The sequence below is a fragment of the Telopea speciosissima genome, chromosome 11 (genome assembly GCF_018873765.1).
Source record: "Telopea speciosissima isolate NSW1024214 ecotype Mountain lineage chromosome 11, Tspe_v1, whole genome shotgun sequence".
NCBI classification, from domain to species: domain Eukaryota; kingdom Viridiplantae; phylum Streptophyta; class Magnoliopsida; order Proteales; family Proteaceae; genus Telopea; species Telopea speciosissima.
The window spans coordinates 34934037-34952705 of NC_057926.1; the positions used below are offsets into that span (position 1 = coordinate 34934037).

The 18669-nt window shown below is 34.8% G+C and overlaps 1 protein-coding gene across 1 annotated transcript; it reads left to right on the forward strand.

The window, feature by feature from the left end:
- The first annotated feature begins 4880 nt into the window (after nt 1-4880).
- On the forward strand, nt 4881-6997 carry LOC122645007 (protein FAR1-RELATED SEQUENCE 5-like). The gene is made up of 3 exons (XM_043838362.1): nt 4881-6659; nt 6796-6870; nt 6980-6997. Exons 1-3 carry the CDS (start codon nt 4881-4883, stop codon nt 6995-6997), a joined length of 1872 nt encoding a protein of 623 aa, XP_043694297.1.
- The last annotated feature ends 11672 nt before the right edge of the window (nt 6998-18669 follow it).

The window sequence follows — 18669 nt, forward strand, 5'->3', positions numbered from 1 at the left end:
AAGAAATTTTACATTTGCACTTTAAGTCAAGTTTTCATCAATTATTTGATTCAAAGTTGTTTCAGATGATGGCTATTGGATGAAATTCGTTAAAGAAATACTTATATATATATTTTTTGGGTAAAGAAATACTTATATGAGGTGGTGAAATAATAGCCTTTCAAGAAGCATGTATTAGTTCTTCTTTCTATAGTTAAAGGGGTGGCCAAAAATGTGTTTAAAACATTGTCCCCGTTTTTTAGTATTTTAAACACGTCTTGTGAAACTCTTCTTAGATGAACGAAAAGAATCGCATACTTTTGCCTTCCGCATTATAAACGCACACGTTTGTTTGAAACTAAAGAAAAACATCATGTGTAACTTAGATAGTGACTCAACAAAAATGGCGTCATTAAGAAGTGAAGTTCCCAATTCAAAATGGATTCCACACCAACGTCAGTTCTCGAGAATCCTATGTGAGGAAGGCCTACCTATTGATCATACCTTTACCTTTGAAGCCCTTCGGTATGCCTTGGTTCTAGCAAACGGATCACAATTACAGGTACCTAAGAGCATTTTGATGGAATGAACAGAATACGAACAGTTAACATAATCTAGTTTTTCCCTATTCAAAACAGATTATAACTATAATAATATTATTTTTCTAATAATTTTTTTATATTTAAGAAGTAAGAGAATGTGAACAAAAAATTCTTAAAGAAGTTCACATGTGTAGAGTATATATCGATAACGGAGCATAAAACTCCTAATTTCATTTAACATGAGTCTATCAAATCAGTTGCTTATGCTGAAACAATTCCCTATGCAAAAACTACAATTCCTTTCATTTCACATTATTCTTTACTATTATTTTTTCTTGAAACTTATGATGGATTGTGGAATATATAGGATCCACATGGATCCTCTACTTCCGTTATTGTACTTCCATCCGACTTCCCTTGCCCCTCAACATGACACGTGTCTTTTTTACAATCCAACGGATTTGAATGAATAAGTTCAAATTTTTTGAAATTTTGAATGACCCATGTCTTAACCACATTAAACCCAAATTTAAACCAACCCAACCTGCTTTTGTTTATCAAACCGAACCAAAAGTAACATAATAAACCCTAACAATCCATAACTCTTTCTTCCCAAACGAAAAAAAAAAATCCGCCGCTTGCTGCTCTCTTCTCCCATGAGAGACGGAAGTCGCCTGAGGTCATAGACGTGCGCCGCTTGCTGCTCTCTTCTCCCATGAGAGATGAAAGTCACCTGAGATCATGGAAATGCGTCGCTTACTGCTCTCTTCACCCATGAAAAAATCCGCTGCTTGCTGCTCTCTTCTCCCATGAAAAACAGTTGCTTGAGGTCATGGAGGTGCGCAGTAGTTGACCATAACACAGAGCTTGAAGCCATCTCCAAAAGATACTCTTCTCCGGATTTCATGACTTCCTATATCACTCATCACTTAATGCATCCATGATTAAGTGCACTAAAGGTTTAACAACATCACTCTTAGATATTCTTTTCCCGGCTGATTCCGTGAAACATGTGAGTCCATTATTGTTTTTGCAATCGATCACTCTGTGATATATGAAGATGAAGATCTTCGTTGCTTTCCCCACATAAAACAATCAATTTTCCCTCTGTATAAATGACTACTTCAAGACCAAATATTGATTCAAATTTGGACTATGTGATCCAGTTGTCATCACACAGGTTATTTTATTTTATGTAGCTAATCAATTTCTCCTCTATATAAATGACTACTTCAAGCACCAAATCTTGAGTCAAACTTGGACTATGTGATGCAACCTAGGGTTTTGCAAACGCTAATTACAAGTGTAAATGCAAACTAGCACCAGGTGTAAATGCCAAAAAAAATTACAGAGGACTTTTCTGAAATGTTTAAATTTAACGCTATGCAAACCAGAACATATTACAGAACAAGAGGGATTTTCGAGAATTAACATATAATCAGTCAAGTGTAAATGTGAAAGTTCTATCTTCCACCTCCAAATAGATGACAGTACCCTATTCAAATCAATAGAACTTCTTCTGTGTTCATCCAAATCACATGAAATCTGTGACTAAAAGGCTAATCTGAGACACTCTTAAATTCTATCAGTTACGGATCAAATCAATAGCTAATAAAAAGATTAGAGTCCATCAAACCAGTCTTGGGGGAGATGGAAAGTTTTAGGTTTGCCAACTAGCTTGCTTTTCACAGGAGAGATGGTGTTTCAAGATGGGACTCTAAGTTGAGAGTCGCCTGTAAACAAAAAAAATTATACACATCACTTTTGAAACTCAGTAAAAGTTGAGAGATTTAACTATTTTTGAATGAAGTTAAAGATGTATGATGAGCACATTTATGTGTGAAATCTTAGGGCATAAAGCATACATTTTACCACATTGGACAGAGTTACTCGGTGCTTTCTTGTGCTTTTCAGGTTTTAGGTGAATTCTTGTGAAAATGGAGGAGATGATGCTAAGGAACTATTTTTAATCTGTTTAGAGGTGTTGATGGCTTGGATGCATAGCCCATCGAGTCAGCTTCGCAACGGTTCAAACGGCACATGATTTCTAGTTGAAACGAAGAAGTTACGGCCGTTTCCGTAACGAAGCACGAAAATGGTCTATAGAGGTTTATTTACAATTATTGACAGTCGGCCGGAGACAAAATGAAGCAAAATTTTGGATTCTAGGGGCCTTAACGCAATAATCAGAAGTTATATTTCCTGTACCCAAAAGATTCCATTTGGAGGGCTCTGGACAGTCCAACTTCAACTTGAGATATCTTGGGCTCCCGAACTCCAAATTGGACGAAATTTGGGTCTATTTTGGGTGATTTTTCGCAAGGAACACAATGGTGAGGCCTATATAAGCACCACATGCTCCACATTTTCTGAAGGACAGAATGGGTATTTTATTTATTCTTGAAGGAATCCTAGTCATCTCCCTTACTCTCTCTCTTCTCCAACTTCTCAAGGGCACTTCTGAAATTCTACTTAGGATAGATTTATTTTGAAAGATATTTTCTCATTTATGGAGGGTTGAAAAATCAAAGCATCTTTGATTTTATTGCTTGGAGAAGATATTTACAAAGAAAAAGAAGCACTTGTTAGAATTGGAAGTTTGCTTTCTGTAAATGTAGCCTATGTAAACAATCTTCTTCTTCTTCTTTCTATTTTTTCCTTTTTCTTAGGATTCAAGGCATTGTAAAAGAGGAAGGAGAAGAGAATATTCTCTTTTCTTATGGAATATTTCTCCTACACTTCCCTCTTCTCTCTTCCCCTTTCCTCCCCCTATAAATACCCCTTGCCCTCTGGGTTGTAAGAAGTTAGTTTTTTTAGTTAGTTTCTAGTTCAATTTTAATTCAGTTTTTAGTTAGTTTCTAGTTCAATTTTAATTCAGTTTTTAGTTAGTTTCTAGTTCAATTTTAATTCAGTTTTTAGTGTAATTTTTAGTTCATTCACTTAGTAAAATTTCTTTTCTTTTTCTCCTTCTAAGTTGTGATTTTTTGCTTTTCTAAGTTCTAGTTTGCTTTTTGATTTTCATTTAATGGTTGTAATAGGTTTAGTTTATGCTTTAATTCAATTTAAGTCTTCAATTGGGTTGTAATTTCTTAATTCTAGTTTAGGGTTTAAGCCTTCTAGTCTAAGTTCTTAAGTTGATGACAAGACTTGAAGATTTAGAAGAGGAGGCCATGGTAAGTTTATGTAAATATTCAAGCATTTCAATTACATTCATGCAAGCACATCCAAGTTTTACTATCTAAACTCTCAATCTCATTCTCCCTCTCCTCTATCTCTCTCTATCTTCTTCTTCTTCTCCCTCTATTTCTTTTATTTTTTTTTTTTGATTGTGGTATGTGGATGCACTTTTATTCCCTTATTTCTTTTTATGTGATTATGAAGTGTGGCTGCATTTTTGTTATTCCTTCCAATTTACGATAGTTTGATAGGGTAGATGCTCATGTGTTAGGACGCCAACTTAATCCCTTAATTTTGTTAGATGCTTATGAGTTAGGATGCATTAATTTTCATTAGTTTCATTAGTTTAATTTAACACTTTAATTTGGTTCACTTTGCATTACTTTTAAGTTAGTTAAATAGAGTGGCGTATATCTCCTCGTGTTCGACCCGTAGCTACGACTGACCCGTACGCTTGCGGTATAATTTTTAAACTCAAACAATGTATAACATATGTTTCAACAGATTAATTATGATGACATTTGGAGCAAAGGGATTTACCCCAAGGTTTTCTAGTTGTGGGTACAAACATACCCTCTCATTTATATTATATAATATAAAGGCAAGGTTAAATGTGTCTGATCTGCTGGTCCTTAACATTTTGTTTCTTTACATCAGAAATATCTAGACATTCCCTAGAAATATAACACTGTATAGTTGTAAGCATATGTTTGTACCTATCATCCTTATAATTTTGATATGTAGTTACTCTTGTTTCTCATGTCTATGAATTGCAGTAGGTCCTATGTCCAACCCAGTGCTTTCACTGGTTGATAATAATGTTGAAGATGTGTATGTCCAGGACATACCTTGGATTGGCATGACTTTCGAATCTGAAAATACTGCATATGAGTTTTTTAATCAGTATGGTAGAAAGGTTGGTTTTAGTATTATTAGGAGAGATCATGCACATAGGAGCAAGGAAGATCCGACAATCATTAAACAGAGGAGATTTGTATATAATAAACACAGACATCGAAAAAAGGATAAGAGAGATATGCTCACGAAGGAACCTCGTGCAGAAATTAGAACTAATTGTCTTGCAAGATTGTGTATATCTAGGTTGAAAGATGGTTAATATGAATGTAAAGATTTTTTGATGACCACAACCATGATTTGCATACACCAGCTACTTCTCATTTGATGCGGTCTCAACGCCAAATCTCAAATATAGTTGCCCATGGAATAGATTTGGCTGATGATTCTGATATCAGGCCCAATGCCACTTTTGATTTAATGGGCATGCAAGTAGGTGGTAGTAAAAACTTAGGTTGCACTAGGAAAGATCTTAATAATTGCCTTCGAACCAAACGTCAGCGTGATCTAGCTTTCGGTGAATGTGAGAGTTTGCTAGCATATTTTGAAAACCAGACAAAGAACAACCCATCATTTACATACTCTTTACAACTGGATAATGGAGAACAGATAACAAACATATTTTGGACAAATCCGAGGATGCTTATTGATTATGCACTGTTTGGTGATGTTGTTATCTTTGACACTACGTTTTGCATAAACAAGGAGTACATACCGTTTGAAATTTTTGCGAGATTCAACCATCATAGGGGTGTGACCATATTTGAAGTTGCATTACTATATGATGAGATGATTCCTTCCTTCAAATGGTTGTTTGAGACATTCTTGGAGACTCATGGACAAAAGAAGCCCATAACCATTTTTACTGATCAAGATGCTGCAATGGCAAGGACAATAGGTGAGGTTTTACCTGAAACATGGCATAGATTGTGTACCTGGCATATAATGCAGAATGGGATAAAACATCTTGGTAATCTGATGAAGCATGAATCATCTTTTCTTAAGGAATTGAATAAATGCATATTCCAATATGAAAATGAAGAGGAATTTGAGAATGCATGGAAAGTTTTGTTGGATCATTATCAACTTAAGAATAATTCATGGTTAGCTCAGATTTACAGTATTAAACATAAATGGGCATGCTGTTATATGAAATATACTTTCACACTTGGTGTGAGGAGCACACAGCTTAGTGAAAGTATTAACAATGATTTAAAAAATTATTTGAGACCCACATTGGATCTTGTACGATTTTTAAAGCAATTTGAACGGGTTGTGGAGGATAAACGTACTAATGAATTGAAGGCTGAGTTTGAAGCAAGAAATACACTTCCTAGGACCATGGGTTGCAACGCACCAGTGCTGAGACAAGCAGGAAAAGTTTATACCCCTTATATATTTAATGAATGTAGGAGGAAACATGACCTGTTTCTTGATTGCTCTGTAAAAGATCATACTATAAATGATGTCTTCCACCAGTACATTATTGGAATGGTTGATGAGGAAGGTGACTTTGTGGAAGGAGAAATTGCAGTCTTGTACAAGACACATGAGCAGGTTTTAGAATGTAGTTGGAGGGAATTTGAGACTTATGGTATCCTATGTTGTCATATCTTGAAAGTCTTAGATGTGCTCGAGATAAAGTATATTCCTAAAAAATATATTTTGAGGAGATGGACACGAGCAACAAAAGATATATTGGTGGAGGACAGTAAGGGAAAAGAAGTGATGGAAGATGTCCAGCTGAGTCGCACACAGCATTTTAGGTATCTTATGCCTAAATATGTTAAGCTAATAAACCAAGCATCTAATACAGATGCTGGCTTTGAGATGACCAACATTAATGCTGATATTCTGGGTAAAGAGATTGCAACACTGATTATAGCATGTTCTACTACAAAAGATTCAGTTCAATGCTCTGAAGCTTACAGGGATTTGGTGCTAAAAAAAAAGAAGGTAGGAAAGGTAGTGGCAAAAGACATAAGGCCTTCATTGAAACTACGGGGAAGCAGAAGAAAACTAATAAAACAGTTAAAAGCCAAACCTCAATTAGCATGGAAACACCAAAAGAACCATCTCAAAGCCTTGCTACATCAGGTGTTCATGGTATATCTCAATATACAAAGAACCGGCCTTTCACATCACTTTTATTGGTATAATCAAATAAACCTATATTAAATAAGAATGTATGATACTAATATTCTTAATATTAATTCTAGTTTGCACTTTTTGCATTGTGCAGGCAATAGGTTCTTTGCAAGGTTCAACAACAACAGTTGGAGTTGATCTATCTCCAGGACAAGAAATAGGTGAAGCTGTGACATTGATAATAAGCTGCTAAATTATTTTTTTAATTTTAATCTAATGACTGTGATAATAAGTTTTTCACTTATTTTTTTGATTATTTTTTGTATTCATTGTTGCAGCATGGAGACCGTTTCTAAGAAGCTTGGATAATGAAGAATAGTGTTACGAAAAATAGCTTGTTTTGAAGTACAATGTAATTTGGATTTGTGTTGAATAGTGTAAGATTGTACTCTTTTGCTTGAAAAACAACCAAATAGATGGATAATGTGTTTACAGATTGGTGCATGGCCTCTTCATGACAAGAATTTGATTTTAAGAGACTTGAAGTTTTAGGAGGCTTTGATTTTAGGAGAAATTTGATTTTCTAAAATATATTGTGTTATTTCAGACAACCAGTTTTAGGAGGCTTTGATTTTAGGAGGTTCCTTCTTGCTGAGTAGGAACCTGTAACCTGTTGAAAGGATAATCCTACTCCACCATCTATTCTCCCTGCAGCACTCCTGTTTTTTATTTGGATACAATCAACTTCTTATATTACTCTTCAGTTATTGTATTGATTTAGCTATAAACTGAGAAATAAAGTTCTGTCTATTCAACTCTCTGAAGTCTTGTTATTAGTTCTGCAAAATGCTGATCGATCTTAGAGTTCTGGTTCTGCTACCTGAAATCCTAGTACCACTAGGACTTCTCAATCAATCCATATTTTTTAAGCAAATGTTCTTCAAATTCTATAGGCTGGTTCTGTTAATAAAATAGACCAATCGATTAAAATTTGGTTCTATTCTGAATTGTCTCTTAAGTAATAAAGTTCGTCTTAAATCTGGTTGTTTCCTGTTCTGTAATCCTGTTCTAGAATAGTTTCTGCTAGACTATCCTTGTCTGAAAACTGGTTTACATTACCTGCTAATGAGTACTAAGTAACATCTAGTATTCTAGTTTAACCTATAAACAATGTCATCGATTTGATTGTTTATGGATGATCAATAGTTAGTTGAGGGCCATTAGCATAGACAGCATCCAAGACAAAAGTGGGCAGACTATTCAAGTGCATAATAGTCCCTATGGGAATTCCAGTTTTTCGTCTCCTTAAACATTACATAAGCTGAATATAGCAACAAATTTTTGCAAGAAGCTTGTGAGAAAGAGAGACACTCCTAACCTTATAGGTCACATTTTAATTTTTTGCTCCCTTCAGCATCAAGAGGGTTCCTAGAACACAATTGATGCGATTGAAAACCAAAATTCTGTCTATTCATAGCATTAGAAGAAGAGCAAGCAGTAGCATTTAAAGGGTGGAAAAATTCAATAAATCTTTTTAACCAAGAAATATTTTCACATTGATTGACAACCCTAGAGATACTTAACCAACACATACGACCAATAACAATTTGATAGGGGGATAATGTTTTCAACTTCCATAATACAAAAGAAGTTTAACCCCGAAATAAAAAATACATAATTGCAACAGAAACACATATACGCCATAGGACTATTAAATCCATTTTCCTAATATCGCACACCATATAGTTTTGACTATCGTCCCAATGTGCTTGATATCTTGGTGCACGAGCATGGACAATATCATGATCAGGAGTAGATGATGAAGATTCGTCGGGCTTGTAATAGCTCACCCACATGAAGGAATTTTGATGATCCTCATTTGCAGGGTATTTATAGAACCATCTACCATAGTTTCGTTGAGTATACGCTTTCTTCAATACCATATCACCTTGTCCACAGGAACACTTAGGTTTTATAGAGTTCATTGTCCTTGCAAAATTAAAAAAGTTGGATTAGATATCATACTAATGAATCACTTGTTCTTAACACTTCTGAGGGCAAGTACACAACCGATACAAATGGTAAGAAAGCTCCCCACTAAACCCCAAGTTTTTCCATTTTTATTTTTAGTATGTAGTTTCTAAGGATTTAACATAACTAGTATACATTGAACAACAGCATGTATAAACCCTCTCTGTTCACATATCCAATAGTGTTTCCACCAACCGAAGTCTTTATCTAGAAAAGAACTAAATATATCCATACCCAAAGGGAGAAAATACATCTCTAAATTGAACCTCCATAAAAGATTTAAAATAAAGAAATTGCATTGCACGACCCCATCTAACTAAATAGAAAATGATAGGTACCTTCAAAGGTACAAATAATTTCAAAATTTGGAGTAACATCTTCTGGCAAAGTACAATTCAAGACTACAGAAATTTCCATTAATCCACATTACACCTCAAACATCATTAAAAACGATGTGTGTAACTCTTCACACCATTAACTAAGATTGTAATGGGGCCTTCAGAAATCCCCAATACCTTGGTGTACCTTGCTGACTTGAGGGTGGAGCTTTTTTCTCATTTTTAGGGTAAGAATGGGGTTGGGAGGGTGAGGTTGGACAAGAAACAGGGATGGCTGGGATATCATGCAAGCCAAAGACTTACCATTGCATCACCTTTTTTATTTTTCCATCACACAAATTCAGATTTTCTGTTTCTTTTTATTTATTTTATGAATGAGTTCCGAAAGATCACTAATTCCAAACACTAATTAAATTGCAGATTATATTGAAACGTGTAATACTTCATTTTGATGAAAGAAACCCATGAAAGCTCAAACTTTTTACATATAACATTTGAGTTAGATATCCATGCTCTTCTCTGATTAGAACATTAAGTTTAGAAATGAAAGTCAGCTACAATGAGTGTAACAGGATTCCAAAAACAATGGTAGATGGTTTTGAGATTTTGTTTCAATCAATGCCCAAGCTTGTAAAGGGTTCATAGGTACCCTGACAATCAGTTAAAAAAAATTCCAACATGAAGCTATTCCCACAGACACTGATTTATAAAATGCCCAAGCTTCTATTCTAACTGAAAAGAAACAAATTAGAAGCTAAATTTTGGAGTAGGAGCAGTTGGATTGGTGGTAAATCCTAAGTTCTATAAATGGATTAGGGGAACAAAACCATGTTCAATGAATCAAGTATTTTACAGGTGACAAAGGGGGGGGGGGGGAGAAGAATACCTTTCGGAGTTGGAAATGGCTCTGTGTTCTTCGTTGTTTTTGGAGGTTTCAACTTCTCTTGGTTCCTCTTTCGTCTCCAATGGTGCAATCCAAAAGCCCAGCCGGTACCTTGAACAGAAACTAGTCCTCTTCCAAAATCTTGGTTCCTCTTTCGTTTCCGATGGTGCAACCTAAAATCCAAAATCTTAGTTCCTCTTTCGTCTCCCGTAGTCTCCTTTTACTCACCCTAAACCTTACTACAACGAAACAGAAACAATCCCAGTTTGGGTTTACCCAATTTTTTCTTTAACCCAAAAGAAGAAAAAAACTGGAAGATGTGTTATGTGGGGAAAGCAACGAAGATCTTCATGGGAAAGAGAGCAGCTCTTGGCTGCGGATTTTTTCATGGGAGAAGAAAGCAGCAAGCGACGGATTTTTTCATGGGATAAGAGAGAAGCAAGCGGTGGATTTTTTTTTTTTTTCATTTGGGAAGAAAGGGTGATGGATTGTTAGGGTTTATTGTGTTATTTTTTGTTCGATTTGATAAATAAAAGCCGGTTGGGTTGGTTTAAGTTTGGGTTTACTGTGGTTAAGACATGGGTCATTCAAAATTCAAAAAAAATTGAATTTATTCGTTCAAGTCCGTTGGATTGTTAAAAGGACACGTATCATGTTGAGGGGCGAAGGAAGTAGGATGGAAGTACTACTAGAGGAAGTAGAGGATGTGAATCTGGAATATATATGCATTGATGTTGGATGTTATAGCTATTTTGAACATTGGATGCAGGTATTCAGGTAATAATTTCTCAATTTATATGACTATATTGTCATTTTTTTGGTCCCCTTTTTTGAAATCTACACTCTTGAAACTTGTATTGTCTGTTTCCATTTTTTTTCTCGTTCACTTTTTTTTTACCATACCATTTGAAGTTTTGCGCCGTTTAAAACCCATACTGTCTATTTTTTTTTTTCATCCCCGTTTTTGCTAATTAAAGTCCCAACTATTACACTCTAAGGGGTGTAGAAGGCCTTTGTTCTTGTCCAATAGGGTTGATTAAGAATTTCTCCTAGGTAAAGAACTAAAAATACAAAATTTCTCATACCAACAATATACAGAAAGGTTGATAAAAGCATATCAATGGTATTTCAATCTATAATTATGTTCTAAATTGAAAATTTTTCAATTTGATCTCTGATCAAATGGGCCTTGAACCATAAACATGTATCTATCTATGATCATGGTTTTTTGTATTGTTAAGATTAGGGCATCAAATATTATTTGAAAATGATTCACCATTTTGTCATTTTCAAGAATTGTATTTGGTAGGAATTAATAATGCAACAAAACAACAATTTGCAAAAAAAAAACGAAAAAAAGGAAATCACACACACACAACATAAATTTATGCAATTCACCCAAAGTGGGCTACATCCACGGTCGAGCGATAACCAAAACTTCCACTATTTTGATGAAGAAATTACAAAACTCTCACATCCATCTCCTTACGAGATAACCCCTATATATAGTATTTTGCACAGTACAATATAAAGAAATTCTAATCCCTAAAAGTACAAAATTGTCCCTAGTATACACAACTCCCAAAAAATTTGGACCGTCAATATTAAGGAAGAATCACCGATACTTCTTGGATTAAGTTGAGATCATGCTTCACCAATAACAACATTGTGACGTATATTTTTTGAGTACACATGTGAAATGACATAGGCAAAAGAAAATAGTAAACTAAAGAGGACAAAAAAATAAAAAGATTACAAATTATTTGACATCTTAAAGGGTATCAATATGAAAATCCTAGTAACTTATCTAAGTCTGGTATTTATTTTACTGTATTCCATCTATGATTAAGGCTTCTACTAAAAAAAATTGAGATTTGAAGTTACAAGCCCAAATGGTATTAATATTGTACTCGAAAAATAGTATTAATATGGCCCAAATGGTATTAATAAGGCGCAAAATTGTTTATTTCTACCTCGTTTCAGGAATTATAGTTTTCTAATATATTTTTTTAGTCAAGCAAGTCGTAATGTATTAATAAAATCTATATTATATTTTATGTCATCTTATTTTATGTCTTGCTTTCTTTTTGCATGTAAAACTTGCAGGACTTTAGACTCCATATGTACCCATTTTTAATGAGGAGATGTAGAACCTAATAAGATACCATCTAATATATTGGTCTTGAATACGTCAAATTAATATCTGAAAAGACCTTTGGGTCCCCAACCTTCAGGGGTATAAGATTCTTCAAATAGTGTACTTCACCCTCAATAGTTGTATGGTGGATTCTCTTATTAATAATAAAAGCTGGGATTGCCAAGTTATCTATAGTATTTTCCTTATCATTTAATATATAATTGTTGTACGAATTCTTTTTAGTTAAAACCTGTGTAATGATCACTGGATTTCACTGCCATTCTAAAATACTAAAAAAAGAAAAACTTACTACTCAATTAGCTATATCATGTCTAACACAAAACATAACTACCACCCATTTTATTCAAACACCCAGAATTTGAAAAATTTTATGGGAACTTCAAATACACCCTCAATTTATATTCTTTCTTCTGGAAGATTCTTAATAATGATCTTTTTAATAAAACAAGACTGAGTCAATTCTATGCATTAGATACTTCTTCTCCTTTTTGTAACCCATGAACAAGAAATTTTGTGGCATATTCTTTTATCATGTCCTTTATTTAAAAAAAAAATAGGCAATATGACCATTAGGATTAAGAACAAAGAATATACAAGTTTCTAACTTTTTTTGTCTTTATCAGAAAGCTTGTCAACCATCAAGCTTTAGATAAAATTTATTTGAATACTTTCTTATCCATTTTTTCTATTACTACTTACTTCCTTTGACATGCTAGAAATTCTGTGATTTTTAAAGCACAAATAACAAACTCTAATATTATTATGTACAACATATCTAGATGGATTTCTGATATTGATTTCTATCTTTATCCCATCCCAAGCCTTCCACATCCGATTTAACAGTTTCATTCCAAATTATGCTTATTGGGTTATAGTCCAATGATCTTCCAACTATTATCTCTGATGATAACTTTAACCTTGTGTTTAAAGAAGTTGAATGGACTTATGTCATCTTCTATAAGAACCAATCAATTCTTGTCAATAAGTCCAGAAGAAGTCGAAACAAGAGGAGTTCAACAAAAAATTTAAAAGGGTAGTGTCGCTGGGAAACTAGAACTAGTCCATAGGGATATGGATAGATTTCGGCAAATCTGTTGAAGTTTTGATACATATTTAGTATTAAAATGCTTTAAGGATGTTAAACTATTGAAACAAGACTGGTGTTATGTTATTTTAGCTTAAAAGTTGGTTAAATATACTGGAACTAGTAAATTTAGGAGTAGTTCCTAAACATAATTTAGAATTCTTTATGTAACTTTCTTTGTGCTTTCTTTATATTCGTGTTATAAAAAAGGCTGGGCATGCCGCTAGGGTGCCCAACATGTGTCATCCTCTCTCCTGCCCCTTTGGAAGATGGATTCGCTATAGAGGATCCTATGTATGCTGATGTAGCCTTTATGTCATGTCAGCATCAAGTCAAGTAATAGTATCTTATTTGGATACACATCCCATTTTGAAAACACTACTAACCGTTTAGTAGTGGGGACGCACTCCTCTAAGATGACATCCTTGATGGGAGGAGTTATCTAAGTGAGAATCTTAACACGATTAGACTCCTTGATTTTAAGAGTATATAATGCACAACTTATCCATCTGGGTAGTGCAATTAAGTAAGAGACTTTTGAGAAACCAAAAGAAGTTCAAGTGTACTGGAACTACGACCCTTCATCAAAGTTTATGATAAGGCAAATCAAAGAACGATTGGATAAGGAATGACAAACATTGATCCTAACGATAGAGATAAGTTTCGTGTACTCCACCTTTATTGATTAAACCTCACAGATGGTATTAGAGTAGGAGATTGCGTTTCTTATCCATCGAATCCTTTAGAGTAGGAGATTGTGTTTCTTATCCATCGAATCCTTTAGAGTAGGAGATTGTGTTTCTTATCCATTGAATCCTTTGTATGTTAATGGTTTCACAACCGTGATGGTTAGTATAGATTCACCAATAATGTGTCATCCTCTCTCCTCCCCCTTTGCAAAAGGTATTCGCTACAAAGGATCCATGTAAACTGATATAGCCTCTATGCCACATCAACATCAAGTTAAGTGGTACCATCTTATTTGGATATGGATATTCTATTTTGAAAACACTACTAACCGTTTAGTAGGGATGCACTCCACTAAGATATGTCCTTGATGGGAGGAATTATCTAAGAGGGAGTCTTAAGGAGATTGGACTCCTTGGTTTTAAGAATATATAACACACAATTTATCCATCTGGGTAGTGTAATTAAATGAGAGACTTCTAAAAAATCAAAAGAAATTTAAGTGTACTGGAATTGTAAGTCTTCATCAAATTCGCGATAAGACAATCCAAAGAACGATTGGATAAGGAATGACAAATGTCAGTTCTAATGGTGGAGGTAAATTTTGTGTACTCCACTTTTATTGATTAAATCTCTCAGATGGTATCAGAGCTGGAGATTTTATCTCCTATCCATTGAATCCTTTGCATGTTAATGCTTTCATGACCGTGATGGTCGGTTTAAATTTACCAACAATGTGTCATCCTCTCTCTTCCCCTTTGGAAAAAGGGATTTGCTATAGAGGATATCCCATGTAAGCGGATGTGACCTCTATGACACTCTAGCATCATGTAAAGTGATAGTATCTTATTTGGATACGCATATCCCATTTTAAAAACACTACTAACCATTTAGTAGTGGGGACATGCTCAACTAAGATAACATCCTTAATGGGAGGAGTGTTGGAAAATGTTCATCTTCTCTCATTCTCTTCATATAGGTGTTTTGATGATAACATACACATGGAGATTACTAATCTTTGTCTGAGTATTTAAAATAGGCAGAACTGCCAAGTCTCTAAAGTAAGAAGAGCTCAAGGAATGACTTGAAGAAGTAAAAGAACATTTATACAAGGACTTGAAGGATCATTTTTCATAAAGTTCTAAAAGAATGAAGGTCGAAGAACATTTATTGAAGAACTTAGTATCAGTACTCTCAAAGCAAAGAACACTTGAAGATGTTCATGTGAACTTATGACACAAATTCATAATGTACTTGCGTATCATAAGACATATACGTACTCTCCAAAGACCTTAGGAGGCTCTCATGATCCCTTACTTGACCTTAGTATAGGTTGGAAAAAAGTTAGAAAAAAAAATCCCAAAAGAACACTTTATTGTGAGCATGGTTCGTAATCTCAAATCCGATCGATCGATATCGGCCAGATCGGATCAGATCGGTATTTGCCGTGACCGATCGCGGGATATGACCGATCCTGTCTAGGTATTGTGAATCGCTATTTGGATCAGAAAACCATTTCAGATTGGGCGATCCGATCCGATCCGATACACGCATGACTCAAAACCTACTTTTTTTTCCTTTGTTCTTTTAGCCTTTAAATCGTGATTCACAGATTTGGTAGCCTAAAATCCGAAAGAAAAAAGTGAGGATCTTACCGTTTTGACTGAGAAATTGATTAAGGGAATATTTTATTCCATTTAAACATTTATCTTCTTAAGGTGGTTAGGATTTTAAAATCCAGATTTTCCAATTTTTCTTCTTCCTAAGCTTTTCACACTGTGATTTAGATTATTGGGAACCTTAAATCCGCGAGATAAAAGGAAGGGGTCTTATCATGTTTTTCAATAGGAATTAAATGTGGAGTTTTTTTTAGCTAATAACGGTAGTGGATGAGGTTGAGGAGGCGGACAAGGTAAGCTCAACATAAAAGTAGGGATTAGATAAGCTCAAATTTAGGGATTAGGCGTGATTACCATTTTTTCACATTTTTTTTTATTTTCTTAATAATTTAATATTTTTCTAACCGATACTGACCGATTCTAGGACCTTTCAAACAAAATATTGCTTTGATTGAGTGAACCACTATGCTTGGCTGCTTATGGTGCAACAAAATACCTATGAATGTCAACTTCACTCTAAAGGAGGCACTGGTACGCTGCTCGCCAATATCTCCACTCGTTTCTTTTATATGAGTTGTTTTGAAAATTTTGAATGATTCAGACCGATTTAGACCGCTCTAGATCGGTATCGGATCTATTTCGGCCTTGACCGATCCCGGGATTAAGAACCTTGATTATGAGTGAAAAGTCAATCCCTGTTCTCCATCACTTTTGAATCAAGAAGTCATTATCAAGTCATCTCAAGGTGGACTCAAGCATTCAAGACCTCTCACTCCTTAAAGCTTACATCATCTAGAGGAGTTGTAAAAGAAGGTCTTCATTGAGCTTTCTATTGTAATTTTTATTGGTTGCTCTTAAGTTGGTTGAACTCTAGATGACCCAGGTTTTTGCATTAGCCTAAACTGAACTTATGTAGTGTAAATGATTCTCTTATCCTAAAAATAGATAGGATACTCTTATCCTGGTAAAAAAAAATTTGTAAAGGTGTTTTCCACCTATTGTACTAAAAGAGAAAACTAGTGGAATTTTCTCAAGGTTGAGAGGAGTGGATTTAGACTCTTAGAGTCGAATCATTATAAAATCCTGTGTCTTTTTCTTTTGTGTACATTTAATATTTATGTTGTTTATTGTTTCATATTGATCAATTTAAGCACAATCAAAATAATTTTAAAAAGGAAAGTGTTCCACTAATGATAACCTATTCACCCCTCTAGGTTATCTTACAAGGAGTTTTCTAAGTGAGAGTCTTAAGGAGATTAGACTCTTTGGTTTTAAGAATATATACATAACTTATCCATCTGGGTGGTACAATTAAGTGAGAGACTTTTGAGAAACCAGAAGTAATTCAATTGTATTGAAACTGTGACTCTTCACCAGAGTTCATGATAAGTCAAACCAGAGAACGATTAGATCAGGAATGACGAATGTCGGTCCTAAAGGTGGAGGTAAGTACCGTGTACTCCACTTCCATTGATTAAATCTCACAGATGGTTTCAAAGTAGGAGATTATGTCTCATATCCATCAAATCCTTTGCATATTAATGGTTTCAGGACCATGATGGTTAGTTTAGATTTACCATTGTTGATATAGCAGTCTTCATACGATTTTATGTTATTTTGTGTCTGTAAGTCACTGAACCAGTCGGGTAATAACTTTTATGCATTTGAGTTACATATAAATGGTGTTTTTGGTTTGAAATCATGAACCTATGACATCAGTGGGTTGTTCTTCCCACATTAAGGCATAAAATAAAGGAAAATTAACGTCTACCACCCCTGGGGTTTCAAACAATTACATCTACCACCCTTGGAATTTCATCTATTTCATAAACTTCCCCTGTATTTTGAAAGATTCTTACAACGTACCCCTATCGTTAGATGAGAACAATTATGTGATGATGTCATTGCCCAAATATTAACTAAATGCCCATAATACCCTTAATGTAGGTGTTTTTACCTTACCCCCAGCCCCAACCTATTAATTTCTCTCTCCTCTCTCACTCCTTTCTCTCGCTGCTACAGTGCCCTATTATTGCCAGAGTAGCTGGACAACGATCAAGTATAAACCCTATTCCATTAATTTCGTTGGATTGAAAAGCTTAGATGGTGGGTTGAAATTTCTCCCTTTTTCTCAAATGTAAAGTTATAGCCTTATGGTTTTCTGGGTAGATTACCAAATAGTTATTATTGGGCTTTCATGGATGGATTTGTATATATATCCTATCAAGGGTTGTAATTAATCATTCACAATAGAGGAACTAGAGAAGAAGTCTCTGATCTACTATTAATGGAGCTCTAATACTTCCTTACATACTCAGTAGAAGAAACAACAACGATGGTGTGATAATTTATTTGGGTAACTTGAAATGGCTTGTGGAGTAGCCGACTGGGTTTGGTGTTCCTGGTTCTACATAGATACAACAACAAATTGTCTCAAAAACAGGGAGGGTTGCAGTTGTAGAGATGGCTAAGCTATTAACTAGATTCAATGATAAAAAATTAGCAAACAAAGGAAGTAATTGAAGCTCAACCTTGGCCAGATTTACACTTTGATTAACACAAAAGAGGAAAAAATCCCAACTGAAGAAAACAACCGCCATCAAGGAAGCCATATCAACAGAGAGAACTAGGGTTTCAACAGGAGCTCAAATGAGTTACAGGTCAAGGTCGATCTGAGTATTGTACTGAAACAAAACCTTGCTGAAGAATAATTGCAATTTTCCCTTTGCTTGTGTTGAGCAATACTTGCAAGGCTGCAATTTCTACTAATATCGATTTCTTTAATTACTCTAGATTTGATATTTGGTTTTGACTGATTGTTTGGGGCTTTTATAAAGCTGGTTGAAGAGGTCCTTAGACCCAAATTTTGGCCTATTCTGAGCCCTTGAGTTGCTGAAATTTGAGATCTCCACCAAGTCCCCTACTATTGTCAGAGTAGCAGATGGTTGTGGTAGTGCAAGCTGAATAGTGATGCAAGCAGGGCAATGGTTGGGTTGGGTGATTTCATCAATGGGTTGGGGCTGGGATGATGTGAACAAGGTTTGGGTGCGGTGCAGGGTGTGGCTTGGTGTTCAAAGGTTAGGAATGGGGTGTTGTAAGAGGAAGAAGAAGAAGGGCAAAAGAGTAAAAGGGTAAAATTGTCATTTCTTTCCAAAACTAATAGAGTTAGTACTCAGGAGCTCAAACGAGTTACAGGTCAAGGTCGATCTGAGTATTGTACTGAAACAA